This window comes from Canis lupus, chromosome 4 (genome assembly GCF_011100685.1).
Source record: "Canis lupus familiaris isolate Mischka breed German Shepherd chromosome 4, alternate assembly UU_Cfam_GSD_1.0, whole genome shotgun sequence".
Lineage (NCBI taxonomy): Eukaryota > Metazoa > Chordata > Mammalia > Carnivora > Canidae > Canis > Canis lupus.
Window position 1 is genome coordinate 36,704,270 of NC_049225.1, and position 27,872 is coordinate 36,732,141.

Here is a 27,872-nt window from a genome sequence, read left to right on the forward strand (position 1 = left end):
GCGAGCAGCGGCATGACTCGGAGGCGGAGCAGGCCGAGCGGCGGCGCGGGTCGGCGCGAGCGGATGCGGGCGGCGGGGCAACAGAAGCCCCAGGCTCCTGAGCCCCCGCCGCCGCCGAGCCTGGAAGCGGGAGCGGGTGCAGGGCCCCCGGAGGCGCCCGTGGAGCCGGACCGCGACGGCCCCAGGGAGGAAAACGAGCCCAAGTTGGCGCCCGGACCGCAGGTAGGAGCGTTCGAGGCGAGTCCGGCTGCTCCGGCACTTTGACCTCCCGGGAGCGGGGCCAGGGTGAGCTTGGGGATGGATGGACCATCCTCCTCCAGCAACTGGGGCTGAGGCTATCTCCCCCGAAGCGGGAGTGAAGGCTGGACCCTTCTGGACCCAGGCTGAAGCGTGGTCCATCCTGTTCGGTGGCCAGGCTGCCTGCCCTCTCCTGCCGCCTCCAGGCTGGAGCAGGGGCTAAACCTTCTGGTCGTATACCCACACTGGGACTGGGCTCTGCTCCTGAGGCCACAGCTCAGCAATCTGCCCTCCACCTCCCCCTGGGCCCACCTGCTCCCCCACCTACCCACAGGCCAGCCTGGGGCGCTGTGGCGTTGAAGGCTGCAGGCTTTTCCCACTCCCCATCCCGGGAGCGGCCCCACCCTTTCCCCTCACTGCCTGCAGTCACTACCCCCTCAGCAGCTGTGTGCCCTCAGCATATGTCGCTTAGGGCCTCCCTCCTCTCCCCACCCAGCTGAGCAGTTGGAACAGACAGCCAGGCTGCCCAGAAGACTATTTAGTGCGGCTTCTGGCCTGAAGTGTAAACCTACTAGCAAAGCCTGCCCTTTCTTCCCTCTACACCCCTGACCCACAACGTGGCCCTCCCCAACCCTCAGATCCCTGGGTTTGGTGAATCCTGCAGAGAGTGAGCAGTAGCAGGACTCAGCAAAGCTTCCAGCTTGTCACCTGGAAGGTCACTTTCTTTTGAGCAAAGGAGATTATGGGAGGTACCCTGCCAGTGTTCACTGAGAGCCGGGGGTGGCATGAGCCACAGTTGCTCTGGGAGGGTTGTGGCACCTGGGGCTGGGTGGCTCGCCCTAAGCTTGCTCTGACAAAAGAGTTTTGAGTTGGTCTTTTGGCTGAGCCTGCCAAGGAAGGCAGGCTCCTGCAGGAGTCTTGGAGGGTCGGATTCAGCGCCGGATGAGGATGAGGCGTGGCGGAAGATGCGTTTGGCTCTGCAGACACTGCATCGGGCAGCAGGGGACTCTGGGAGGCTGGTGCAGCCAGAAGGCATGGCTCTTGACAGCCTTCTAGTAGAATCTCTGGAATTGTGCATGTGAGTGGGGATGCCATTTGGGGTACCATTCCCAGAAAGCCTTCCCTACCTTCCCCATTGCGTGAGGTGCCCCCTTTGTGCCCACAGCCCCCTGTGCTTCCCTTTGCTAGCACCCTCCATTCTTCAGTGAGACATTCTGTTGATGTATCTGTTCCCTGCACTGCACTGTGAACTCCACAAGGGCACAGACTGTCATCTATCTCTGTTCCTTCATGCCTAGCCCTGGGCCTTGGTGACACAGAGTCAAATAACTAGGTGAATGAGAGAGAATGAATCTGTTGAGAACCTGTGCTTATTATAACCCAGTTTTGATGCTGATCTCCTTTGTGTTTCAGATCACAATAAAATTTTTTAATTAATGAAAATGTCACCACTTATTGAGTGTCAGAAGCCCCACCTTCAACCCCACCCCCTACCCTGGGAGGCAGCTCCCCAGGTTGGACCCCACTGTTGCCTGATCTGACTTTAGACTCTGAACCTGCTTCTCCCTCTGGCTTTCCTTTCCCTTCTGTGGGGCACCCTGGGAGTGCTGTTATCCAAAAGCGGAGTGTTAGGGTAGGTCCTCTCCTTCCTATTCACCAGCAACACTTTAGTGTCCCCTGCCACTTAGCTAAGCTATAGTACTCATGGCCAGAATTTTGGGTAATGGCGTAACTATTTAGTTTTTATTCAGGACACAGCTTTCTTTTTTTTTTTTTTTTTTTAATTTTTATTTATTTATGATAGTCACACAGAGAGAGAGAGAGGCAGAGACATAGGCAGAGGGAGAAGCAGGCTCCATGCACCGGGAGCCCGACGTGGGATTCGATCCCGGGTCTCCAGGATCGCGCCCTGGGCCAAAGGCAGGCGCCAAACCGCTGCGCCACCCAAGGATCCCCAGGACACAGCTTTCTTAAGAGCTATAAGCTTCATCTCCACTGCTTGACCTACCAGTTCATTAATTTATTCATGCCAGACACTTTACATACCATATTTCTAATCTTTCCACCACCCCTGTTCTTTCCTCAGCATTTAGTACAAATGTGATGAGTTAACTCATCACATAAACCAATAATTATTGGTTTAATTTTTAGTCTGCTTTTACTACATAAATTCTGAGAGTGCAGGAACCATGTCAGTCACTTTTGTACCCCTGTGCCTGGTGATTAACAAATGTTGATGAATGAACTGAAGGATATAAATACTATTACCCCATATTTCAGATGAAGGAACAGAAACTCAGAGCAAGTAAACATTTGCTCAAATAACTCCCACTGTAGATCTCAGGTGTCCCCCTCCCCCTGTGCCAAAAAAGGACACTCTTGTATACTGTATGGGATTTAACAAAGCTTTTTTAAAATTTTTTTTTAACTATAGCCACAAAGAGGTGAAATAAATGACAAATTCCCTTCTGATTATATCCTACTTCTTCACTGGGGTGGGGGTTTCTGGATACCAGAAGCAGCTTTTGCTCCCTGATACAACACACCCACTGAAAGGGTTGGGGTCCTTGTTTGGCCCACCAGTGTGCCTTTGGTGAGGATCTCTGTCTCCCGCTGCTGCTTATAATTCTGTGTACACAGAGTGAATACATAAAGTGAAACTCAGTGTTGCATGCCAAACTGAAGCAAAAGACAGCAAATAGGACCATTTCTAGTCCACACAGACAGATTCTAACATACCAAGTCACACATTGTCTTATTTTTGTTTTGATTTGAGCCAATTTTTTAAAAACCAAAAGATTCCCACAAACTGGATTTGTACCTTAAAACTAAAAATTTGGTGTTGCTGTGCCCACATTTTTGCAAGGCAGTAATGTGCAGTCTGAATAGTGTCTGCCCATGATATGAAGGTCACCTTATCTGTGCCAGGCCCTGGGCTAGCTGGGAATGCGAAGTGAATCCGATGTGGTCCCTGCCCACAAAGGGCTCACGGTCCAGAGAACGTGTATACAGTAATTGTAGTTAGGCTAGAAGAGCCATGATTCCTCTGAGTTCAAGTTTGACCATTCTGGTTCCATCCCAGTCCCTTTTGTTCATTTACATAACTCATTCGCATTTAAATGCAGAACCTTGAGCTAGCCCAAAAGTCCTTAAGTTGTTTCAGGTCACTAAACTCTATTGATCTGTTCACTAAAATGCAAATCCTCATTTACTAAATAAGACTGAAACAGTTACCGCCTTATTAGCAAAGGAAAAAAACATACAAAGCAGATAAATAAGACTGTTTAGTGTTTAGTTATTCCAGACTTGGGATGAACTCCCAAGTTCAGTTTCTTTCTAGCTTTGTGACCCTGGGCCTGTTTTTTCCTCTCTCTAAGCCTCGTCAGCAACATCATAAGAGAATGTGGAGCAACCCACGTAGCACCGAGTACATCGAGGCTCCTCAGGCAAGAGCAGGAGTCAGAGATAGTGGGAACTGTGCCAGATGGCCATCCAAAGCCTGAGTGTTCTCACCTGCCAGTTCTGCTGTCTTTTGGTCGCTCTTGGACCACTGAGCCTGCAATCCAGGTGCACACTCAGTAAACCCTCAGGAGATTTGCCAGACTGTAAACCAGCATTTGGAGCTGGTTGAGCTCAACCTGCCTTTCCCATCTCTCATCTTTCATCTCTCTGCGGCATCCGCTAAGACCTGCTCAGCCCAGCTTAAAGAGACTCTAGAGACCTGGTTCCCCACTGCTCAGAGTTAAACCTGCTCCCTTGAGAGGCTGGAGCAGAGGATCAGTCAGTGTCTATTGAAACCGTTTCATTATGTTTAATCCACACAGTAAGCATTACGACCTCTGTGCCAGGGCCTTTATTTTGGACACAGAGATGAATAAGGTAGTCCCTATACCTGGGAACCTCCCCCTTAAAATCACTGCCCACCCAGCCTGACCACTTTCATTGCAAGTAGTAGGAAATGATACCAAGCAGGAGATCTCTGCCACCTCTGTTTCTTCTCAGTAAGCCAATAGAGATTCATTATGTAGAAATGCTAAAAGGCTAAGATTTTTTATTTTTAATTTCCTTAAAATGTCCCCCAGCTATAAACTTAATATCTGATATTAGATGGACTGTTAAGATACTGACATCTTTATATACTGAACCTAGAATTTTTGAGAGCAGTGGCTATGTTTTAATTCATTTGTGGGGTATTTATTGTGCATGGTTCTTATGTGCTCAATAAGTGGCTGTTAAACCAAATTATAATAAAAGAAGTAAAAGTTAGATTTTTTTCCACTTTGTTCTTAGAAGCCTTTACTGCTGGGCCAGGCTGGTATTCATTCATTTAGGCCCATTATACACACACCACACCCAGTCTCCCTCTCACCTGACCTGGTATTAATTTATTCTACAAACACTAATGGACATCTGATCTGTGCCAGGCCCTGGGCTAGCTGGGGATGCAGAGGTTAATCAGTCTCTGCCCACATGTATATATTATTTGTAGTTAGGCTAGAAGAACATCACTTACTCTGAGTTAAGATTCAAGTCCTAGATCCTGGTATGCAGCCTTTGGAAGAGTTTTAGCCTTCTTAGTTTGTTTTCGCACATCTATGACGGTGATGCCAGGCTCAGATTAGGGTAGCAAGTACTGCATATCAAGCACTTAGCCCAAGTGGTAGCCACGATTATTATTACAGATATTTGGTATTGAAGATGCACAGATATGATAGCCTATAGAAGACTTCTCAGAGCTGATGCTTCAGGGTTGAGTAGAAGTTCCTTTAAAGGAGAAGGTGGGAGAAAATATCTAAACAAAACAATATAGATGGGACACCTGGGTGGCTCAGCAGTTGAGCGTCTCCCTTCATCTCAGGGTATAATCCTGGAATTCCCAGATCGAGTCCCACATCGGATTCCCTGCATGGAGCCTGCTTGTCCTGCTGCCTATGTCTCTGCCTCTCTCTCTTCTCTCTTTCTCTCTCTCATGAATAAATAAATAAAATCTTAAAAAAAAAAAAAAAAAAAGCAATATAGAGACCCAGAGGCAAGAACTGCCCAACTCAGGCAGAGTAGCATGAGATCAGGCTGAAGAGAGATTAGCAGGGTTCTAGAAAGCCACACCAAGTTTGGGCTTTATTCTGTCGGTAGTGAAGAATCAATGAAAGCTTTTTTTTTTTTCTTTTTTAGACTTTATTTCTTTCAGAGAGAGAGACAGCACTAGCGGAAGGGACAGAGAGAAAGACTCCACGGTTGAGCATGGAGCGCAAAGCAGCGCTCAGTCTCAGCACCCTGAGATCATGACCTGAGCCAAAACCAAAAGTCAGATACTTACCCAGCTATGCTACCCAGGCGCCCCACAATGAAAACTCTTAAATAAGAAAGTGAACATGGGGATCCCTGGGTGGCGCAGCAGTTTAGCGCCTGCCTTTGGCCCGGGGCGTGATCCTGGAGACCTGGGATCGGATCCCACGTCGGGCTCCCTGCATGGAGCCTGATTCTCCCTCTGCCCGTGTCTCTGCCTCTCTCTCTGTGTGTGTGTGACTATCATGAATAAATAAATAAAATCTTTAAAAAAAAAAAAAAAAAAGAATGTGAACATGTTTTTGGGTAAATTCTCTGATAACATGAGAGGAAGCAATCTCAGTGGAAGAAGTAGCTGTGATTACTTGACTCTACCTCTCCCTCAGCCCAGCCTAACTAATCAGATCCCCTGTATTGCTGGACCCTGTCCCATACCTACAGAATCAGTCTCTAGGTCTGGAGCCCAGGAATGTATGGTTGTAAAACTGCCCCAGGTGGTTCTGTTGCATGGTTGGGTCTGTGAACTGCTGAGTTGAGGGTCGCATGGAGAACTTTGTGGAAGCCTAGTATATTCTTCAAAGAATGGACTTCCCAGAGAGGGGAGCTTTTCCATAAGCAGGAATAGAAAGAAACATCTTTAGTTTTAAAAACAAAAAACAGACTTCTCCAGTTGTTGCCCTGTTAATAATATTCTCCAACTGCTAAACATTGTGTATCCAAACGTTTCCCAATATCCACTTGGTGCTGAATGATTGGGATGCAGTGAGTCATGGGACACAGGTCCTGCTTCCAGCATTCTCAGTGTTATAGAGAAGACAGATTTCAAAAACGGATACATGATAAGTATTAGGGCATCCCAGAGCACAGCATAGGTAGTTCTGCCTATGGACTTAGGAGAATGTAATACCCAGATTGCCTAAAAAGGAAGAGGCAGTGAGAACAGCATGAGAGCAGGTGTGAGTGCTTTATGAATTTGGGGAAAGAAACGGATATTAGGGAAAGGAGTGGAATGTGCAGAGCAGAAAAGGACTAAAGAGAAGAGATCTTGCATCCCAGAAAAGGCCCCATGTTTGTACCTTTTGATTCTGTGCCCATGGTCCTACCCTCATCCTTCAACCTGTATGTGGATGAACATGCTGCAGTCCTAGGCCATCTCCCTTCAGTCCCTCCCTTCAGGCTCTCAGCTCTCCAGCTCCCTTTGTGATTCCCCCTCCATTCTGAAATGAATAGATCTCTTCATCTACTCTGAAAAAGTGATATAGGGAATCTAAGGCAGAAACCAGGGCCCCGAAACACTAAAGGGTCTTACTAGGAAGTGGTAGCCAGAGATTGTGGATGGGGGGGCATACAAAGGGGCCTTGAAGGTCACCTGTCTAGTTCTCTGTCCCGTGCTTCAAGTAATAACTTTGGATTGGGCAAGTCTCACTTAGTAAGTTTCCCTGTCATTTCTTCCAGGACAGAAGAGGAAAGAAACTAACGGGTATTGAGCACCTACTGTGTGCCAGGCCCAGGCCAGGTACTTTATATAATTTATTTCCTTCTGTCCTCACAACTCTGTGAAGTATGGTTTTATTCTCATTTCATAAAAGAGCAAATTGAGGCTCAAAGAAATTGAGTAATAATCCAAGATCATACTGAAATGGCAGAACTGGGATTTGAACTCAGAACAGTCTGTCTCCAAAGTTTATACTCTTCTACCCATGAGAAATCTGTGCTGGGGTGACAGAATAGGTAATATGATTTGCCTGAAGTTCTAGGTTAATAATAGGCCTTCCTGTGGATGATTGTACCCAGGCTGCAGGTTCAACAGATGAGCTAGCCTTAGGGTGGAAGGCTACTGGGGTCAGAGACTCTCTGCCTTATCCTTGACTGAGCTTGTACAATCAGAGTGGATTCTCCGTAAACCAGCTAGTGTAAAACAGCTGTTCTTTCAGGAAGGAACTGAGCCAACAGCCTGAGTGGGAATTTTGGGTGAAAGCTCCAGGGCACTGAGGCACTATCACCTCTTTAAGAATTAACTATAGCTCTGATTGCCAGCATTAGAGTGGTCTGAGATTCTTAGCACTGATACCCTTTCATCAGCGACCCAAAGTGACAGAGCTATGCCTTTAGCATAGCATATCCAGGAAAGGGCTAGTTCATCTGTGTCTTTAGATTCTATCCTTTGTGTAGAACAACTGAAATGGAGCCAGGTGGGCTTTAGGCATTTATTTATGTATTCAATGAATGTCTGCTATGTGTCAGATCCAAGCCAAGCCTAGGTTCCTGGGCACACTTAAATGACTAAGATGCACTCCCTGCCTCCAAAGAGTTGTCATTCCACCAGGGACTTGGGGCAGAAAGAATTAGTTCTACTTAGGGATCCCTGGGTGGCGCAGCGGTTTGGCGCCTGCCTTTGGCCCAGGGCGCGATCCTGGAGACCCGGGATCGAATCCCACGTCAGGCTCCCGGTGCATGGAGCCTGCTTCTCCCTCTGCCTGTGTCTCTGCCTCTCTCTCTCTCTGTGACTATCATAAATAAATGAAAATTTTTAAAAAAAATTAAAAAAAAAGAATTAGTTCTACTTAGCGTGGTCCAGCAAAAGCTGTATTAACCTTTGACCAAGATCTTAGGGCATGAGTGCAAACTTGCTGAGTAGAACTGAGATGCTCAGGTTTCCAGGGCAAGGTGTATTAAAGAAGCAGTACTAATAGAACCTAAGATTGTCAGGTATTAAGCACAGAAATGAAGCATGAGAGGTCAACTGAGGCCAAATCATGAAACTCAGGGGCCAGAGGTGCCATGGTAGTGAGCTTAACCAGAAAGGAGCCAGGAAATTAAAGAGAGACCAAAGTAGGAAAGAGGACCTAAAGGAAGGAGATCCTCAAACTGGATAAGTACATGAGAAAGCACATTAAATAAGCTTACATGAAGTAGAGAAGCCCAGGGTCCTGGTTGGTTGGTTGGTTGGTTGGTTGGTTGGTTGGTTGGTTGGTTGAATGTGTACATTATTTTGTCACATTAACTTTAACTGTGTGTTTTTTTAATTTGTGTTCCTGCCCAATTCTCCAAAATGAGTATGAGGCATCTAGGAGTTTGGGAGCATTGACAGCCTCATGCATGAACCTGCCTTGTTTAAGCATGTGTTCTTGAGGCAGGGATTCTATATCATTTGGTGTTTCCCAGCACTTAACACAATGAGAATGGGCTCTGAGCATGTTCATTGAATGAAGTGAATGGAAGAATAAGTGGTAGTGACTGGGCTGATGAGTTTTGCTAAACTAGGGATTAATCTTTTTTTCTTTTTTTTTTTTTTTTTTGGCCTCTGGAAGGGAATTTTAACTGTTTCTATTGCCCTCATTCTGCCTTGGTCACAGGGGTTGGGTGCCTTGAGAATAGGGTACTCTAATGGGGTCATTTCAGAATAGGATTTGGAAGCTACTGAAGGGCCACTGGTTAGATACAACATATCTCTTGGGGGAATCCTCTACAAGCATACACAAACTCTTGGGATTAAAAGGAATCCATAAGAGGAATCAGAGCAGGTTTAGTGCTGGATATTAGATCCAGCTTCAAAGCAGACCTTGAAAGCTGCCTGGTCTGGTGACCTTGATTATTCCCGAGCAATTACCAAATTGTGGTGAGGTGGAAAATTTATTCATGCCCCAAAAGCTATCCAGATATGCCATGAACTGTATCATTGTTAATAATCACTTTGCTTATTGTACACCCACCAGATGACAGGCACCAATAGAGGCTTTACGTTAGCATTTCTCAGTGTTTAGTCTTAGGACCCTTTTATACTCCTCAAAATTATTGAGGACCCAAAAGAGCTTTCCGTTTTTGGTTTCATCTATTGATATTTACCAAATTAAATATTAAAACTGAGAAAGCTTAAAAATATTTTGTTACTAATTCATTTAATAATATTAAGCTTATCATGTTAACATAAACAATTTTAATGAAAAATACATTTTCCAAAAAAATAGAAAAATGGTCTCATTTTTATTTTCACAAATTTCTTTGTCTGGCTTAATTAAAAACAAAAAAAAAAAAAACCGGGATGCTCATATATGTTTCTGTATCCCATCGGTTGCACTACATTGAAGCATATTTTAAAAATCCAGCCCCAGGGCAGCCCCAGTGGTGCAGCGGTTTAGCACCGCCTGCAGCCCAGGGCGTGATCCTGGGGACCCTGGATCGAGTCCCACGTCAGGCTCTCTGTATGATGCCTGCTTCTCCCTCTGCCTGCGTCTCTGCCCCTCTCTCTCTCTCTCTCTCTCTCTCTATGAATAAATAAATAAAATCTTAAAAAAAAAATCAGCCCCAAACAGATAATGTAATCAAAAGACTACATGTGTTACTATCACCACTATTTTCGCCAGAAAAGTCTTTTAAGTATTGGGAAGTTCGTGATGGTGGATACAAAATTCTAAATTCCAAATTTCCAGAGTTCTGATTTTTGCCTCAAAGCTTGAATTTTGTCATTGGCCACAAACAAAAAGTTGTTTTCCTTGAAGTGACAAGCTCATTTTGTTCATTTTTTGGGAAAATGGCAGTTTCCAAGTCTGAATAAGTAGTTTGTCATTCTTTCAAGTAAAAATGATGTTCATGAGAAAAACTGGCTTTCTTTTCCTTTGATTTTAACTATTCTTATCCAGGAAAATCTAGAATACCCTAGCATAATGTTTCTCAGGCCAAGACAGAAAAGTCTTGGGCCTGGTCAGGCAAGAGAGCAGAGAGAATGATTTTAATGACTGCACACACCAGCCCCCTGGGCTGGGAGTGGCCACAGTCTAGAGTTCTTGACTGCCCTGGAGATAGATATGCATGCTAAAACTTGGATCCCCTGTGTGAGTAACTTCACACTCTCCAGAGATGCTGATTTTGCCTAGAGTGAAGCAGAATTTAATCTTGGAACTTTTTTTGAGCAGATCCCAAATCTTAAAAAAACTCCTAGAACCTTTCCTTGCTCTTCCTCCATCTTTTATCTAGGACTAGACCTTTATCTGGAGAGGCTCTGAAATTTAAACTGAAGTGAGAAGGAATGATTGTTGCCCAGGGCTGCTGGGTTTAAGGACCAGTTCCCTAGCCTTTGTGTTAAGAAAAATGGTTGTTTTCACTCATTTGATAAACATTTATTGTTCATGATCTCATGTGGAAATATTAATGCCTGATGCAGCTTGAGAACAGCTAGTTGAAAGCCTGAGTTGACTAAGGGACATAAGGGGTCATGATTGCCAGGAATTTGAAAAATGGCAGGAGATTGCAGTCAAAAGGAATTCTGAACCAGGAGCTTTTCTCTACCAAAGCAAAAATTTACAGAAACAATGATAGTATTGACTAAATATAACATCTCCAGGGCTTGGGATTTTCACTGTCTCCTGGCAGTAGTAATGAAAATGTCAGAGAAAAAAGTGCCCCACCAGGCATTGTATTCGGGGTCAGACCCAAGGCTAAGAGTTAAAACAGCATTAAGGGGGAGCCCCAATAATTGCCTGGCCCAGAAAGAAAAACTTAAGTATACCAAACTCAGGACAGTGGATAATTAGGTTCCAATGTAGCTTTATTAAGAACAGAACAGCGAAAGGGCCTAGGTAATAGATTTGAGTGTCTACTGCATGGAACACTTGGGGCTAAGTTTTGCATCACTGATGTCACTTAATTCTCTGGGCAACCGAATGCAGTATAGGTGGTGTCATCCCTGCTTCAGTTAGGACCTAATTAGCTTGCCAAGCCCTATGTTTTCTTCCTTTAACTGGAAAGATAGCCTGTCCTGTAAATTCACTTTTGTTGATGGCTAAAATTTATTATGTGGGCCAGTTTGGCTCTAGGAAAAACCACATTATTTCTGTGAATGAGGCCATCTCATTGTAATCCCCAAGGAATGCGATCTTCCACTTTTCATACTTGAGATTAGAACCATTTGAGTGAAGGTCTAGGGGAAGGAGATGGCCTTTCCCTGTGAGAAGCAAAATTTCAAAATTTTAAGCAATGTCTCACTAAGCTGTATTGCCATAGTGATACTTAACAAATCTGATTTAGCCACTATGTGCCCAGCTGAGCCCATGCCCTGTGCTACACTGTTAGAGATCCAGACAAGTATCAGACCTGATTGGGGATCCCTGGGTGGCTCAGCAGTTTAGCGCCTGCCTTCAGCCCAAGGCGTGATCCTGGAGTCCCGGGATCAAGACCCACATCAGGCTCCCTGCATGAAGCCTGCTTCTCCCTCTGTCTGTGTTTCTGCCTCTCTCTGTGTGTGTGTCTCTCATGAATAAATAAATAAGATCTTAAAAAAAAAAAAGAATCAGACCTGATCCTTGCCCTCTAGGAACACAACCTAGTAGAGGGACAGGAAATGCACATAAATAAATAAAGTGGAAGGCACAGATGCTATAACCAAGGCATAATATGCTATGGAGATATGGGCAGGAGAGGTGAATTACAAGAGAGACTCTCTGGGAAAGCTTGAATGAAGTTGTATTTAAGCCTTGCCTAGTTACTTACTGGTAAACTTGGGAAGGAAGGGGATTTGAAACAGAGGATCCCCTTTAGCAAAGGCATGAGGTAGGAGTAGGAGAGTACAAAGAATATTTGGGGAACTTAAAGAATGATTTCATGGGGTAGTGGGCAGAGATTAAGTTATCTAAAAGTCACCTTAAATTCATTGCATGTGAAAAATGCCTGTATTATAAAATATAGTGACCGTATTTTCTATAGTTTTCAAGCCTAGTCCTGATTTTAAATGTTGTTTCCTATCACTCCCCTCATGTTCATAATTAGTACTGTATGTTGAGCAACCTATTTTGGGCCTGGCACTGTTCTAGGTGTTTTGTCCATTTAATGTTCACAGCCAACCCTACAAGTTAGGACTTAATCCCATTTTACAGATGAAGAGACAGAGACTAGAATAGAACTGGCCCAACATCCTACAGCCAGTAAGTGGTGGAGGCCCAAGATTAGTGGCAAAGCCAGCGTTATTTCCAGTGTACCCAGTGCCACACAGGTACCTTGGCACTAAGTACAATCACACTGATCATACGTTTAACTTAAAATAATTCTATATTTGCTTTTAAAAGAAAAAAAACCCACTTACTGAACATTGTCATATATGTTATACATTTGATATCTCGGTTGTGCCAAAACTATATATTATAGTACTTCACAGACCATACAAAGAATTTCAGAATAATTTTATTACACAAGATTTTTCTCTTATATAGTAACTTTAGAACCTAGTACCCAAGTGAAATGAAACTCTCTTGTAGTAAAATTACATGTCCTAGTGTTTTTCTTAAGAATATGGTCACCCAGAAGAAAGAGAAATTAAGGAGTCAATCCCATTTACAATTGCACCCAAAAGCATAAGATACCTAGGAATAAACCTCACCAAAGATGTAAAGGATCTATACCCTCAAAACTATAGAACACTTCTGAAAGAAATTGAGGAAGACACAAAGAGATGGAAAAATATTCCATGCTCATGGATTGGCAGAATTAATATTGTGAAAATGTCAATGTTACCCAGGGCAATATACACGTTTAATGCAATCCCTATCAAAATACCATGGACTTTCTTCAGAGAGTTAGAACAAATTATTTTAAGATTTGTGTGGAATCAGAAAAGACCCCGAATAGCCAGGGGAATTTTAAAAAAGAAAACCATATCTGGGGGCATCACAATGCCAGATTTCAGGTTGTACTACAAAGCTGTGGTCATCAAGACAGTGTGGTACTGGCACAAAAACAGACACATAGATCAGTGGAACAGAATAGAGAATCCAGAAGTGGACCCTGAACTTTATGGGCAACTAATATTCGATAAAGGAGGAAAGACTATCCATTGGAAGAAAGACAGTCTCTTCAATAAATGGTGCTGGGAAAATTGGACATCCACATGCAGAAGAATGAAACTAGACCACTCCCTTTCACCATACACAAAGATAAACTCAAAATGGATGAAAGATCTAAATGTGAGACAAGATTCCATCAAAATCCTAGAGAAGAACACAGGCAACACCCTTTTTGAACTCGGCCATAGTAACTTCTTGCAAGATACATCCACAAAGGCAAAAGAAACAAAAGCAAAAATGAACTATTGGGACTTCATCAAGATAAGAAGCTTTTGCACAGCAAAGGATACAGTCAACAAAACTCAAAGACAACCTACAGAATGGGAGAAGATATTTGCAAATGACATATCAGATAAAGGGCTAGTTTCCAAGATCTATAAAGAACTTATTAAACTCAATACCAAAGAAACAAACAATCCAATCATGAAATGGGCAAAAGACATGAACAGAAATCTCACAGAGGAAGACATAGACATGGCCAACATGCACATGAGAAAATGCTCTGCATCACTTGCCATCAGGGAAATACAAATCAAAACTACAATGAGATACCACCTCACACCAGTGAGAATGGGGAAAATTAACAAGGCAGGAAACAACAAATGTTGGAGAGGATGCGGAGAAAAGGGAACCCTCCTACACTGTTGGTGGGAATGTGAACTGGTGCAGCCACTCTGGAAAACTGTGTGGAGGTTCCTCAAACAGTTAAAAATATACCTGCCCTACGACCCAGCAATTGCACTGTTGGGGATTTACCCCAAAGATACAAATGCAATGAAACGCCGGGACACCTGCACCCCGATGTTTCTAGCAGCAATGGCCACGATAGCCAAACTGTGGAAGGAGCCTCGGTGTCCAACGAAAGATGAATGGATAAAGAAGATGTGGTTTATGTATACAATGGAATATTACTCAGCTATTAGAAATGACAAATACCCACCATTTGCTTCAACATGGATGGAACTGGAGGGTATTATGCTGAGTGAAGTAAGTCAGTCGGAGAAGGACAAACATTATATGTTCTCATTCATTTGGGGAATATAAATAATAGTGAAAGGGAAAACAAGGGAAGGGAGAAGAAATGTGTGGGAAATATCAGAAAGGGAGACAGAACGTAAAGACTGCTAACTCTGGGAAACGAACTAGGGGTGGTAGAAGGGGAGGAGGGCGGGGGGTGGGAGTGAATGGGTGACGGGCACTGGGTGTTATTCTGTATGTTAGTAAATTGAACACCAATAAAAAAAATAAAAAAAATAAAAAAATAAAAAAAAAAAAAAGGAAAAAGCACTGAAAAAAAAAAAAAAAAAAAAAAAAAAAAAGAATATGGTCACCATCAGTGGAAAGAGGCTTGGGTGTTGGCCTTACCTCCTCCCTCTGGAGTTACTATGGTACCTTATAGCTATGAAAAGTTTCCTGGGGAGACTTCTCAAAAAGGCCTCTTTTGGGCAGCCCAGGTGGCTCAGTGGTTTAGTGCTGCCTTCAGCCCAGGGCCTGATCCTGGAGACTCGGGATTGAGTCCCTCGTCAGGCTCCCTACATGGAGCCTGCTTCTCCCTTGGCCTGTGTCTCTCTGCCTTTCTGGCTCTCTGTGTGTCTCTCATGAATAAATAAAATCTTAAAAAAAAAAAAAAAAAAAAGGCCTCTTTTGCTTCAACTTTTCTGAATACCCTCCTTCTCCATCAACCTCCCTTCCTTTCCATGAGATACCACCAGTAGGTTAGAAGCTATATCCTTTTACAGTTACAGTTAAGCAGCTGCCTTGTCCACTCAAACGTTCCTTGACAGAAACCTTTTAGGCAGTATCTCACATAAGTTCCACGTATAAGATTTCTCTCTCTCTCTCTGGTACTCTTTCTAAAGGTGCTTATTCTTCCCCAAATGTTTCATTATGCTCCTAGCACTATTACTTGGTTCCTTTCTTTTTCTAGAAACCAGAGACCCAGGTCAGTGTAATTGTAACATTACAGATTTAAGGATATCCTGATGCCATATTGTGAGAAGGTGATTTTATTCGAGAAAGATGATGGCATTTATTTTCTTGGTAGGATGAGGATGATACCCTTATTCCTTTGCTTAGGCCTCTGCAAACTACCTGTTACCTAGTGGTGGGTAAGTTTGGAAGGTTTATCAGTTAATATAACTATTGCATGTAACACACCACCCCCAAAACTTAGTGGCTAAAAACAACCCCATTTATTATTTCTCAAGTTTCTGGGTTGACTGGGTATTTCTGCCAATGGGGCTGGCTTGGCTGGACTCACTCATGTATCTGATCCACTGGCCAATCAGCGAGGAAAACTCAGATTTCTCCACATGTTTCTCACATCCTGCCAACAGCTAGCCTGGTCATGCTCTTATAGTAGGCATAGGTTCAAGAGCAAGCAAGCCCAGCCATGCAAAGAAGCAAGTAGAAATGCATATATACTTTTCAAGCTTATGCTGACAGCAAACTTGCTAACATCTCATTGGCCAAAGAAAGTGACATAACAAACCCCAGTTGCAGAGAGCGTTCTACAAAGTTGCAGAATAGTCCTGGAAGCAGTGACATTGGTGGTATAATGGTGAGCATAGCTGCCTTCCAAAGTTGCAGAATATAGGAAAGCCACTAATTGGGGTCATTAAATGAAATCAGTCTCCCAATCAGTACCCCTCAATGTGACATAAAAATCTATAGACTTATACTTCTATGTCATTTGTCCTACAAGAAAAAAAAGTCCAAATAATAATTACTGTGTATTGGGCCTATACTTTGAGCATGCACAGGGCTAGGCACTTTCACTGTTTATGCACTGAGTCTCACATCAACTCTGCAAAGTAGGTAGGAAATAAGAGCTCAGAAAGTCAAATAACTTGCTCAAGGTCACCCAGCTAATGTATGCTCAGACAGCCATTAGAATGCGGGTCAGGGTGACTTCCAAAAGCTCAGGTTCTTTTTCACCATACCTCACCACCTCTCAGAAGCACCAAGGTCTGCTTTACCTTCTCTCCAACTCTGTTTTCTACTGAATTAATGCTTTCTGATTAGCTCTACAAACCCCTTCTCCAAAATGCTGCTGCACATCCATTCTTAATGGAATTGTGCAGCTTTCAGGAAACCCATATGTTCTCCCAAACTCAACATTAACTGAAAGGGTCTCTCCTACCCCCAGGGTCTGTGGACTATACAGACAGCCCAAGAATTGTGGCCTCTCCCAGACATACCAGAGAAGGAAGAGGATCATTCTTTAACCTTCAAGATTTGGAGATATCCTGGCATTTGAGCATGAGCTTTGCAGTCAACCAGGGTTCATATCCTAATTTAGCCACTCACTAGCTCTGTAACCTTGGGCAATGTACTTCTTGAAATGTTTCTTCATCTTAAAAAATAAAATAAGAATAACACCTAGTTTGCAGAGCTATTACAAGGACTAAAATTATGTATAGAAAGTGCCTAACCCAGTGCCTGGCACATAATAAGTGAAGTTATTAGTGTTGTTATTATCATTTCTAAGCAGAGCCTTTCCCTTCCTGGGAAACCCTGTTTCTGTCTGTTGGACAGGTTCCCCCCACCTCCACCCAGTCTGTGCAGACTTGCTGCCTGCTATGTCATCGGGAACGCAAAGGCTGGGAAGAAGGCCCTTCCCAAAATGGACTGGTGTTGCAGGGTGAGAAGCTGCCCCCTGACTTCATGCCAAAGCTTGTCAAGAATCTCCTAGGCGAGATGCCTCTATGGGTCTGCCAGAGTTGCCGAAAGAGCATGGAGGAAGATGAAAGGCAGACAGGTCCAGAGCATGCAGTGGCGGTAGGTAACGGCTGAGAAGGGGGTCGCTGAATGCAGAAGGGCTGCCTGCCCAGAGACATCAGGCTCTTGAGCTGTTCCTTCCCTGTTCTCTCTGGCGGCTCTCCTCCGGCAGCCCCTGCACCCAGACCCTGAAGGGCTTGGGCTGTATCCACACAGCAAGTAGCGGCTTGGGTTCACAGTCAGGGCAAGAACAGAAAGGCTTCAGGTAGCCCCCCCTTGCCCCTGAGGAGAGCCTGTGCAGTGTGAGGGCCTGTTTGCAGGTACTGCTGCTGGAGATTCTGCCTGTTTTCTACATCACCATGCTGCCTTCAGCTCTGTGGCAGCTTGAAAGCCAACCAGTGTGATGCAGAGGGCAAAGGTTGGTTTGAAGGTCTATTGTGGGCCTCAAGTTAGGCCTCCAAGATGCCCAAGAGCCATCTAAGTGGCATCTCCTGAATTACAACAGTCAGACTTTGTTTCTCATTCCCCTCTAGTCCCCCTCTTATACCCCAGGATTGTGTCAGCTTCAAGACTCTTGACCCTTCCTTTCCTTGGCAGCTCTCAGGACTCCCCAAAGGCCCATAGTTTACGGGCAGTCTGTATCTCTACCAGAGTCACTCTCACCAGTATCCACACACTTCACTTTACTGGGAGCATCACTGCTCCTCCCAGCAAAGGCCTGGTTCATGTCTGCCCTTGCACCTGGAGTTGTGGGAATTATACTTTGGCCATGGCACAGGGTCTGGAGGAGGAGGTGCTACTGAGTAAGTTAAGGCAGCAGAGGGTTGGCTCTGATGTTTGCTGTTTTACCATGAGCCTTTTCTTCCCCCCTCTCTCCAGATCTCCTTGTCACACACATCCTGCAAATCACAGTCTTGTGGGGGTGACTCTCATTCCTCTTCGTCCTCCTCTTCATCGTCCTCGTCCTCCTCCTCCTGCCATGGGAACTCAGGGGACTGGGATCCCAGCTCCTTCCTGTCAGCACATAAGCTCTCGGGCCTCTGGAACTCTCCGCACTCCAGTGGGGCTGTGCCGGGTAGCTCACTCGGGAGTCCTCCTACCATCCCTGGTGAGTTTCTGAGCTCGGGAGAGAGCCAGGCCATATAAATGCAGAGAGCCATGTTTCCCTAACCACCTCACTAGACAAATCAGGTCAGTTATTAAAATAAGTAAAAGGGGAGCTGTTCTGATGGAAGCGGGGGTAACCTAGTCCTTGGCTGTCTCCATGGCAGTCCTTTCCCCAGAACTCTGAAGTTGAAAAATATTGTCATTGGCTCTGATAGCTCCCTTCAGATGCAGGAGGGAACATGGTAAACACTGGCTGAACAGAAAGTGGAGTCTGGGAGTGTCCTTAGGGAGTTTGGACTTTAGCCACCTAACATCTGCAGGGAGGACTGCACAGAGGACCTAGCTGCTTTTGCCATCCTAAGCCTCCTGTTCTCCACCTAAAGGACAAATATAAAAACATTGTACTTCTATCCACAAGAAGTTGACGGTGCAGGCTGCCAGGATTATTAGCCAAGTTCACAGCTATGTAAGCCTTCTTTAGACCCTTGAGATAACCCTTAGAGACCCAACAAAAAAAGTCTTGGGTCTTTGAAGTATTGTGGACATATTCATTACTGTCTCTTTCTAAATTGAAGACCTGAAACTTCTGTAATGCCATATGTTAACTATGCTGGAATTAAAATAAGAATAATAACAAAATTGAGATCTGAGTTCTCCAAAAGGGTGCTGCTCCCAGTATTGTGAGAGTTGAGTAGAAGTTCATTTATTCTGATGCATAAGCCAGATAATCGTCAAAGCCTTTCCTACTTCTCTGAAATCTGGGTTACCTCAGAGTCTGGCATACTCTGGCAGCCTCAGTCCTCAAGGCCCAGAGGCAGAACTTTGCCCTGCTGCTCCACTGGCTTCTGTAGACCCTTTCCTGTACCTGAGGAATGCCTGCAAGCAATAAGTCCTAGAGAGACCCCAAGAGACAGAACACACAGCCCCTGTTTGTGCCACAACCAAGGTGATGTGGTCTTCCATAGGGTGGGCATTCCTGGTGCCTCCTCTCTCAGATCTGGCACCTTGAGTCTGTCCAGCCAAGTTGCTCCCTGCAGGGAAAACTCTCCAGCCTGAGGCACTGCTAGACTTTCCCAAAAGCTCACATGTGCTGAGAGGCTGTCCCCAGACAGGTTCCCTGTGGTTAGAGTAAGCAGGATGTTGTGGCAGTGAGCCCTTGGGCTTTCCTTCCCAGGGTCTTGGCTCTCACTCTGACCCCCTTCTTCCCCATCCATCCACAGGTGAGGTTTTCTCTATCTCGGAGCACCACCGGCACTCAGACCTCACTGCTCCACCTAACAGCCCCACCGGCCACCACCCGCAGCCAGCGTCACTGATCCCATCTCACCCCGGATCCTTTGGCTCACCACCCCACCCACACCTGCTGCCTGCTACCCCAGCAGCACCTTTCCCTGCCCAGGCTTCAGAATGCCCAGTTGCCGCTGCTGCCGCCCCCCACACCCCAGGGGCATGTCAGAACCCTCACCTGCCCTCCACCAGCATGCCGCTCCTGAAGATGCCTCCACCATTCTCAGGGTGCAGCCACCCCTGTAGTGGGCACTGCAGTGGGCACTGTGGTGGGCCTCTCCTCCCACCTCCCAGCTCTCAACAACTCCCTAGCACTCACAGGTAAGTGAGCTGTGTGAAGGGCTAACTCCCTGCTAACTTCAACTTTGAGTCCTAAGAAGCTTTACAAAGCATACCTTTGGGGTAGAAATTAAAAGGTAGATTCCTTGGGTACTGGGGTAGCTCAGTCGGGTGAGCGTCTGACTCTTGGTTTCAACTTGGGTCATGATCTCAGGGTTATGGGTTGGAGCCCCACATTAGGCTCCATGCTCAGTGCAGAGTCTGCTTGAGATTCTTTCTCCCTCTGCCCCTCCCCCACTCACACTCTTTCTAGGATAGATAAATAAATCTATTATAATAGATTTATTTAAATAAATAAATATTTTCTAAATAAAAAAGGTAGACTTTATGTCTTTTTTTGTTTTTTGTTTTTTGTTTTAAAGATTCTATTTATTCATTCATGACAGAGAGAGAGAGAGAGAGGCAGGGTCCCCATAGGGAGCCCAGTGTGGGTCTCAGTCCCAGGACTCCAGTATCATGCCCTGGGCCGAAGGTGGGCGCTCAACCACTGAGCCATCCAGGCATCCTGACTCTATATCTTTTGTATAGTTTTTACAATCATAAAAGAAGTAGATGTTTATTGTTTTTTAAAAACTTGGAAAAAGGGATCCCTGGGTGGCGCAGCGGCGGGATCCCTGGGTGGCGCAGCGGTTTAGCGCCTGCCTTTGGCCCAGGGCGCGATCCTGGAGACCCGGGATCGAATCCCACATCAGGCTCCCGGTGCATGGAGCCTGCTTCTCCCTCTGCCTATGTCTCTGCCTCTCTCTCTCTCTCTGTCTCTCTGTGTGACTATCATAAATAAATAAAAATTTAAAAAAAAATTAAAAAAAAAAACTTGGAAAAATTCAGAGATGTCTAATGAAAAATTTCTTCACAACCTAAAGATAAACTTTTCTTTTTTTTAAGATTTATTTATTTTGAGAGAGAGCATGTCCACATGAGCAGCATGAGGGGCAGAGGGAGAAAGAGAATCCCCAGGCAAGCTCCCCAATATGTGCAGAGCATGAAGCAGGGCTCAATTTCATGACCTTGAGATCATGACCTGAGCCAAAATCAAGAGTCAGAGGTTTAGCCAACTGAGCCACCCAGGTGCCCCTAAAGATAAACTTCTAACACTGTGGTATATTTTCTTCCTGATGTCTCTGTATATAAAGTAGGTCCGTGTTTATACATTCTTGTATAGTTATTTTTTAACATTATAGATCACTTTCCCAGTTAAAATTTGTTTTTAAGGTTTTATTTATTTACTCATGAGAGGCAGAGACATCGGCAGAGAGAGAAGCAGGCTCCCTGTGGGGAGCCCAATGCAGAACTTGATCCCAGGACCCTGGGATCACCACCTGAGCCAAAGGCAGATGCTCAACCCCTGAGCCACCCAGACACTCCCATACCCTCCCCCTGCTGTTAAAATTCTTCAAAAAACTTTCAAGTGACCAAAAATGTTTTACATACCTCTAGTATAATTTATTTCATCATTCTCCTATCCCTGGACATTTGGGGATTTTTAGTTTTTGGCCATTAAGAACAAGGCTGTAGTAAACATCCTCACACCGAAATCTGATGTAAGTCCAGAATTATTGGCTTAAAGATTCCCTGAAGTAACTCTAAGTACTGAGAGAGTTTATATTAATGTATATATGGAAGATAACATTCTTTGGGGAATATAAATATGTGTATTTTTATATTATAAATCAAGTCTGTGTTTAATCTGCATTTATATTTTGTCATTCTAAAATCCCACCACTCCAGTACTAAGACTGTTAGCAGTTTTCCCTACAGGTCTTTCCCACACAATGGTGGTGGTGTCCATAAAGTTTCCAGTTTTTCATTGTCCTGTTTCACTCAGCATTCATTGTTTGGCTCCTGTGTGGTCTTCTGGGCCTCAGCCGAAGGCTGGAGAATATTCTGCATAGTGTAATTCACTCTTCTCCAGTTACTTATGATTGAAGTCATTCCAGTATTTTAACATTGTGTAAAAATTCTCTCTAAAGATGTTTTTGCCTAAAGCTTTTTCCCTTTGGGTTTTTCCTCCTTGGAATAGATCCCTCAGAATGAAAAACGTTCTCAGTTTAAGGAATGAGAGGATGTTTTTTGAGAAGGATTCTTAACACATTGAAAATTTGCTTTCCAAAGGGCTCTCCAAATTGATGTAACCACCAATACTAGAGTGTTAGTTTCTTCATATTCCCAGGAGCACTATTAAAATACTCAAGTATTTTAATTTTGCTAATGTGAGTGAAGAATGGTCAGTTTGGATTAAGCTGCTCTGAGTACCACTGATAATGGTTCATGCCCCTCCATTTCTGCTCCTTGCTCAACAGACTACCCTGGGAGCCAGACCTCCTCACTGCTCCTCATCCTGCCCTTTCTCCTGGCTCCCATTCCATGTCCCCAGCCCCCAAGCATTCCAGCTTCTGATAGTCAACCCAGGGCTCTTGCTCTCCTGGCTCCAGTTATGGTACTTTGTGGGCCTAGGTTTTTTCTTACCCTGGAAAAATAGTCTATATTACATGATATCCCCAGTGCTTCCTAAAGTCCAGAGGCAAAGCAGTACAATGGGAGAGCATGAGCTTTGCACACAGGCACAGGCTGAGTCCTAGCCACTCCTTGGGCAAAGCAGTTAAGCACTCTCTCCCTTAAGTTATTTCTGCTGCAGGATGGGAATAGAGAACAACATCTATTTTGCAGGACGTGGGAGACACTTAGAAATAATATGCTAACATACAGTATTACACCCAGCGCTCATCTCACCACATGCCCTCCTTAATACCTGTCACCCAGTGATGAGCACTGGGTGTTATACTACACGTTGGCAAGTTGAATTTAAATAAATAAATAAATAAAAGGGAAAAAAAGAAATAATATGCTAACCAGAGTACCAGGCCCAAACAGTAAAGTAACTCATAGAGTCTAGCCCACTAAGCACATTTACTTTCCTGACTTTAAGGCCCCATGGCTAAGGCAGCTCCACCCACTGGGGCAGACTCCGTCTAAGGACCTTAGAGGATGAAAGGAAATTGACCTTGTCGACCTCCTTCGGATGCTCCAGGAAAGCCATCAGCCCTCTAATCTGTTTTCAGACACCTACACTGAATACCTACTGTGTATACTGTTATGCTGCACATGCACACTGGGACCCAAAAATAGAAGTGGCATAGTCCTTGCCCTTAGGGAATGCACAGTCTGGTCTGAAAGACAGGTGGGCAAACAGACCATCACAGTAAAGTGTGGTATACAACAGGATAGAGAGATATACACACATACTATGTGACCCTCCTTCAGCGTCCAGGAGGGTTACTCAGTGGGTGTGGGCACGGGAGGCATGAGGTTCCTACCTTTCCAGAATAATGCCATTGAGCTGGGCCTTAGGGACAGTCAGGGTGTTTGCCCTGTTCTTGTGAGAGGCACTGATAGGGTTGACTGCCTTGGGCTTTGTGTGGGATGAGACAGGCAAAGGGTAGTCAGGACAGCAGTGGTGGGGATGCTTCCCCTAGGCTCCTGCTGCAGCTTGCTCCTGTCATGCCTTCCCTCACCTGTGGGCTTATCTTTCTCCCCCAACAGCAGGGATCCTGGGTGCAAAGGGCACAAGTTTACACACAGTGGCCTGGCCTGCCAGCTGCCCCAGCCCTGCGAGGCAGATGAGGGCCTGGGTGAGGAAGAGGACAGCAGCTCAGAGCGCAGCTCCTGCACCTCATCCTCCACTCATCAGAGAGATGGAAAGTTCTGTGACTGCTGCTACTGTGAGTTCTTCGGCCACAATGCGGTGAGTGAGCCTGCCCAGGCCAGAGGGCTGGGGGCCAGTCAAGGTGAACCAAGGAGCACTCCTCTCCCCAGAGGCCTCCCCCTTGCTCATGGGGTAATAACCACACTGGTACCCTCTGAGTCCTCGCAACCTGCGTCCACTAGCTTGATCCTTACAGCACATTTGTGAGGCAGGGATTTTTAAACACTTTGCTACCTTTGCTTTCTCATGGTTTCTCTTAAGATTGACTTTTTTTCTTAGGCAAAAGGAAAGGAAATGGCAGAGACAAAGCTGTGATTCTGATGAGCATGCATATATGTATAATCACAGAGAAGCGAACACTTGTGTGTGATGAAGGCAGAATGGAAGCAAAGGCTCTCAGTCCCCCAAGCGTGAGAGCTAGCAAGGGACAGGCCATGAGCACAGACGGCACCAGGCAGGAGGCTCAGGGCAGAGTACATGCTGTCTCCAGACAGAGGGCGAAGGCAGCTCAGAAGTCTCATAGGGTGAAGAGGAAAGGGCCGCTGACTAGGGTAGAGCAGTTGAGGACAGAACTGGTGAAAGTAATTACACTGTTAGTCACTTTTAAGCCAGGGGGTTTTATTCTCATTTTAGAGATGACAAAATCGAGGCACACAAGACTCAGTGACCTGCCCAAGGTCATACAGCTTGCAAGTGACAAAGCCCGGGCTCAAATCTGCTTTCCTGGCTCCCAAGTCAGTGTGCTCAGAATGCTGTTACGTACCTCCCACTCCGCCCACTGCTGCCTCAGCTCTGAGCCTGGCCAAGGCTGAAGCCACTTGGCCTTTGTGGCTATGGTAGAAAGAACAGTTGTCTCGCTTCTTGCCACACATTCGGTGCCAGCGGGTGGGAGTGCTCCGGGCTTCCCAGGCCCAGGGTGTAACGTCAGCACCTCCCCCTCCCCCAGCCACCCGCTGCCCCGACGAGTCGGAATTATACAGAGATCCGGGAGAAGCTCCGCTCGAGGCTGACCAGGCGGAAAGAGGAGCCGCCCATGAAGGGGGGCGCCCTGGGCGGGATCCCTGGGGAGCCCGCCGTGGACCACCGAGATGTGGATGAGCTGCTGGAATTCATCAACAGCACGGAGCCCAAAGTCCCCAACAGCGCCAGGGCCGCCAAGCGGGCCCGGCACAAGCTGAAAAAGAAGGTGGGTGTGGGGGGGGAGCCTAGCTCTACCGCCTCTCCTCCTTGAGGAATCCTTTGCCCCTACCCCCAGGACTTTTGGGGCATAGATGGTGCTGGCTGCCAGAAACCTTGGCACAGCTCACTGCTATGGGAAGGTCTGAATGAGTTTGGGAGGCGTCAGGGTCAGAGAGCCTGGGGCCAGGGATTGGAGGAGAGACGAGTCTTGGCCTCAGAAGTGCTTGCTGGATTCCTCAAAGCAAAGGACTTGCTTCGGTCAGTCAGTTGTGTATTCATTCAGGAAACACTTCTGCAAGTACCGGGAGCCAAAGCATGACACAGTTCTCACCCTGGAGAAGCTCAGTCCAGTGGAGAGACTGACATAAAACTGGACGAGCACATTAGCAGGTGTCAAGCCCTGGCATGAGGGAAGCCCCCCATCCTGCCAGGGAATGCTGGAAATGGCTTACCAAGAGGCTGACTTCAGAGTTGAGTTGTAGGGAGTGAGTTGTGAGTTAGGTTCATCTGGAGAGTTGTTCTGGCAGCAGGCATAGCACATGCACAGCAGTTTGGGGTAGCCAAAGCTCAAATAGAAGAGAGACAGGACAGCTAGTAGAGATGAGAAAGGGTCTCATAGGTCCAGCTGAATAGTTCTGACTTGATCCCATAGCTGAGGGGACGTCACTGCAGGGCTTTTATCAAAGGATTCACTTGGTCAAATCTGTATTCTACCATGACTATTTGGCAATATGGAAGGTAACTTGGAGGGTGACATTCTGGGAAGGAATATGGAGGCCCAGGGAAAGCTGATGGATGGTGGGTCTGGAGCAAGGGAAGCAGACATGACTGCTCTGGTGATCTGATTATGGAATAGAGATGAAGGAGTCAGGGATGTCTTCCAGGTGTTTGCTTGGGTGACTGGCAGAATGGTGTGCTATTCGCCAATCAAGGATGGCATTGGCAGAAGATGAAATTCAATTGGGGCACATTGGCTCAGAGATTCTCAGGAGACATCAAGGTGGAGATGGAGGTGTGGGGTGGGAGTTGCCAGCTTGGAGATATAATTGAAGCCATGGGAATGACCCAGCCCATGGGCTGAGTGAGCTCCTCAGAGGGCTGAGGAAAGAACCCAGTGAGCTATTCCTGGATAGCCCTGCTCCCAAGCAAGCCCAGGGCTGGGCGGCTCGTCCCCTGCCACCTCATTACCTCTTCACCTGCCTGCCCCCAGCTGCATCTGCACAGTGCCACACTCAGGAGCCCAGCAGGCGAAGATTTGGGTTTGACAGACAGCTAGCGCCAGGTCCTGGGTGGTCAAACAGCCCTGGTGCTCTGGAAAGCAGCAGCAATTCTACATCTTTTTCCACCCCAAAGGACAAACCAGGAACCTTTCCCTGCAGCCTGAAGTAGTAAGCCAAGGGGTTCCACCACTGCCTTCAGAAAATGGTCAGCACTTTCTCCCATTCAGTGTTGGCTGACCAGAAGTGTCCAGTGGGCAACAGTGGTCTCTAGCCTTCCTTGGCTTTTTAAGGCAGTGGTTCCCAGTTAGGTCCTAGCAAGCAAGCACACTTTGAAGTTCCTAGGCCTGTTACACTTTCCATAAATCTCTGCCCACACAGCCCTAACCCTTTGATGGTAATGCTGGTAACACTCTTCTCTCCCCTCCTTTTCCTCCTGGCAACTTCCTTCCAAGCTCAGACTTCCTCAGGTAGCTCCTTCTACTGTACTGCCACTCTACCTTGCACATCTCTCTCAACTGCCATTTATCACACTACTCACTCATTCAGAACCTTACTGCACAGCTTCTGCCTATCCAGTCCAGTCTAGAGACCAGAGTACAGCAAGGCACCAGGCAATTGCAAGGTCATGTGATAGGCAGTCATGGTCAGTATCTGTTTATGCTTCAGCCTCCTCTCTGTTGTCCTTCTCCTACCTCTCAAACTTAACCATGATCTGGCTGTCCACCAAAAATACAGCTTCCCCTGGGAGCCATCCAGTGGAGACTGCTCATTCTCTCCCATCTCAGGAGACCAATAAAGCTGAGTATCTTTCCACTCCCTTATACCACTTCCAGACCATGACTGTCTCTCATGTACTAACCCCTGCTCCTTTGAAACTGATCCTGATTCTGTTATCTCCCGGCCACTCCTCTTCATCCACTGAAGGCTGTCACCTGCCCCTTTCTCCACTTCCAAGGCCATAGAGATTCTCTGACCATCATTCACTCACTGTCTTACCAGTACTCTCAATTCCTGGCCCTGTGGCCCTTACATTACACCCACTCAAAAACTCGTAGCCCTCAGTTTGACCCTTCCCTCCCCCCTTTTACACCTCAAGGAAAGTGCTCGATCCCATCTGTCTGTGGTACCCAGGACACATGGTCTCCCACTTGCCTGAGCCCTCACATTGCCTAGCAGGCCTCAGGTAGCCCCTAGTCTACTTGTTCTTCATCACTTCTGTTCACCATAGCCCCTTTGTCAGACCTCCAAATTCTTCTCAAACCTCCAGGCATTCCCCACCACACTTTTCTTGTTAGATGACCTCACTTCCTGTTTCAACAAGGAAAAAGCCAGTGGACAGGCACTCTCTCAAACATCTTACCACTCTACCTGCAGACTCTCTTCTAGTCATGAGAGAAGAGTTACCCCTTCTGCCTAAGGCCATGCCGTCCTTTCCTGCCACCTCCATCTGACCTCGGCTTCCTGGGCTGGCTCCCATCAGCATGTCACTGTGTCCTGAGTGTACGGCCTCTCTCTCTCACTCATCTCAACTCTTTACTCCCATCACAGCTAAATTTCTTGAAAAATGTTGTGTGCATTAACTGGCTTTCCAGTCAGTTCATTGCAAATCGTTTTCCTCTCCCTCCCCTCCACAGAACCACCAGTGACATCTTTGTTAAGTCATACTCTCCTGTCCCATCTTCTTTGTCCACTAGGCAACATCTTACCTTTTGTATTGGTTGTCCTTTTCAAATATGGTTTCTTTGGCTCCTCTGTCCTCAGCCAGGTGGGGGCAGTGGAAGAACAGCGGGAATACTGTGTCCTCCACATTTCTCACCTTTTCTGACCTCTCTTCTGTCTCCTTCTTGGACTCTTCTTCCTTTCTCTGACCCTCCCCCTCAAGGCCCTCTCCCTGGCAAAGTAAAGCTCTCTAGACAGTGTTGTTCCTGGTTCACTATGTCTACCTTTTCCTCCCCACACTTC

At 46.1% G+C, this 27,872-nt stretch overlaps 1 protein-coding gene across 22 annotated transcripts in view; it reads left to right on the top strand.

Moving 5' to 3' along the window:
- Window positions 1-44: 44 nt before the first annotated feature.
- The window catches only part of FAM193B (family with sequence similarity 193 member B), a 35,028-nt gene continuing 7,200 nt past the window's right edge, over window positions 45-27,872 (top strand). For 5 of the 22 annotated variants that reach the window (XR_005358103.1, XR_005358104.1, XR_005358101.1 and 2 more), the window contains exons 1-7: window positions 229-1,315; window positions 3,615-3,804; window positions 16,893-17,135; window positions 17,955-18,183; window positions 19,403-19,790; window positions 23,349-23,550; window positions 24,458-24,697. Coding sequence is in view for 18 of the 22 variants with exons in the window: in XM_038534609.1 (XP_038390537.1) it covers window positions 1,203-1,315; window positions 3,615-3,804; window positions 16,893-17,135; window positions 17,955-18,183; window positions 19,403-19,790; window positions 23,349-23,550; window positions 24,458-24,697 (1,605 nt within the window). In the remaining 4 variants the exon portion in view is untranslated. The other 17 variants (XM_038534607.1, XM_038534608.1, XM_038534605.1 and 14 more) reach the window with 17 other exon arrangements.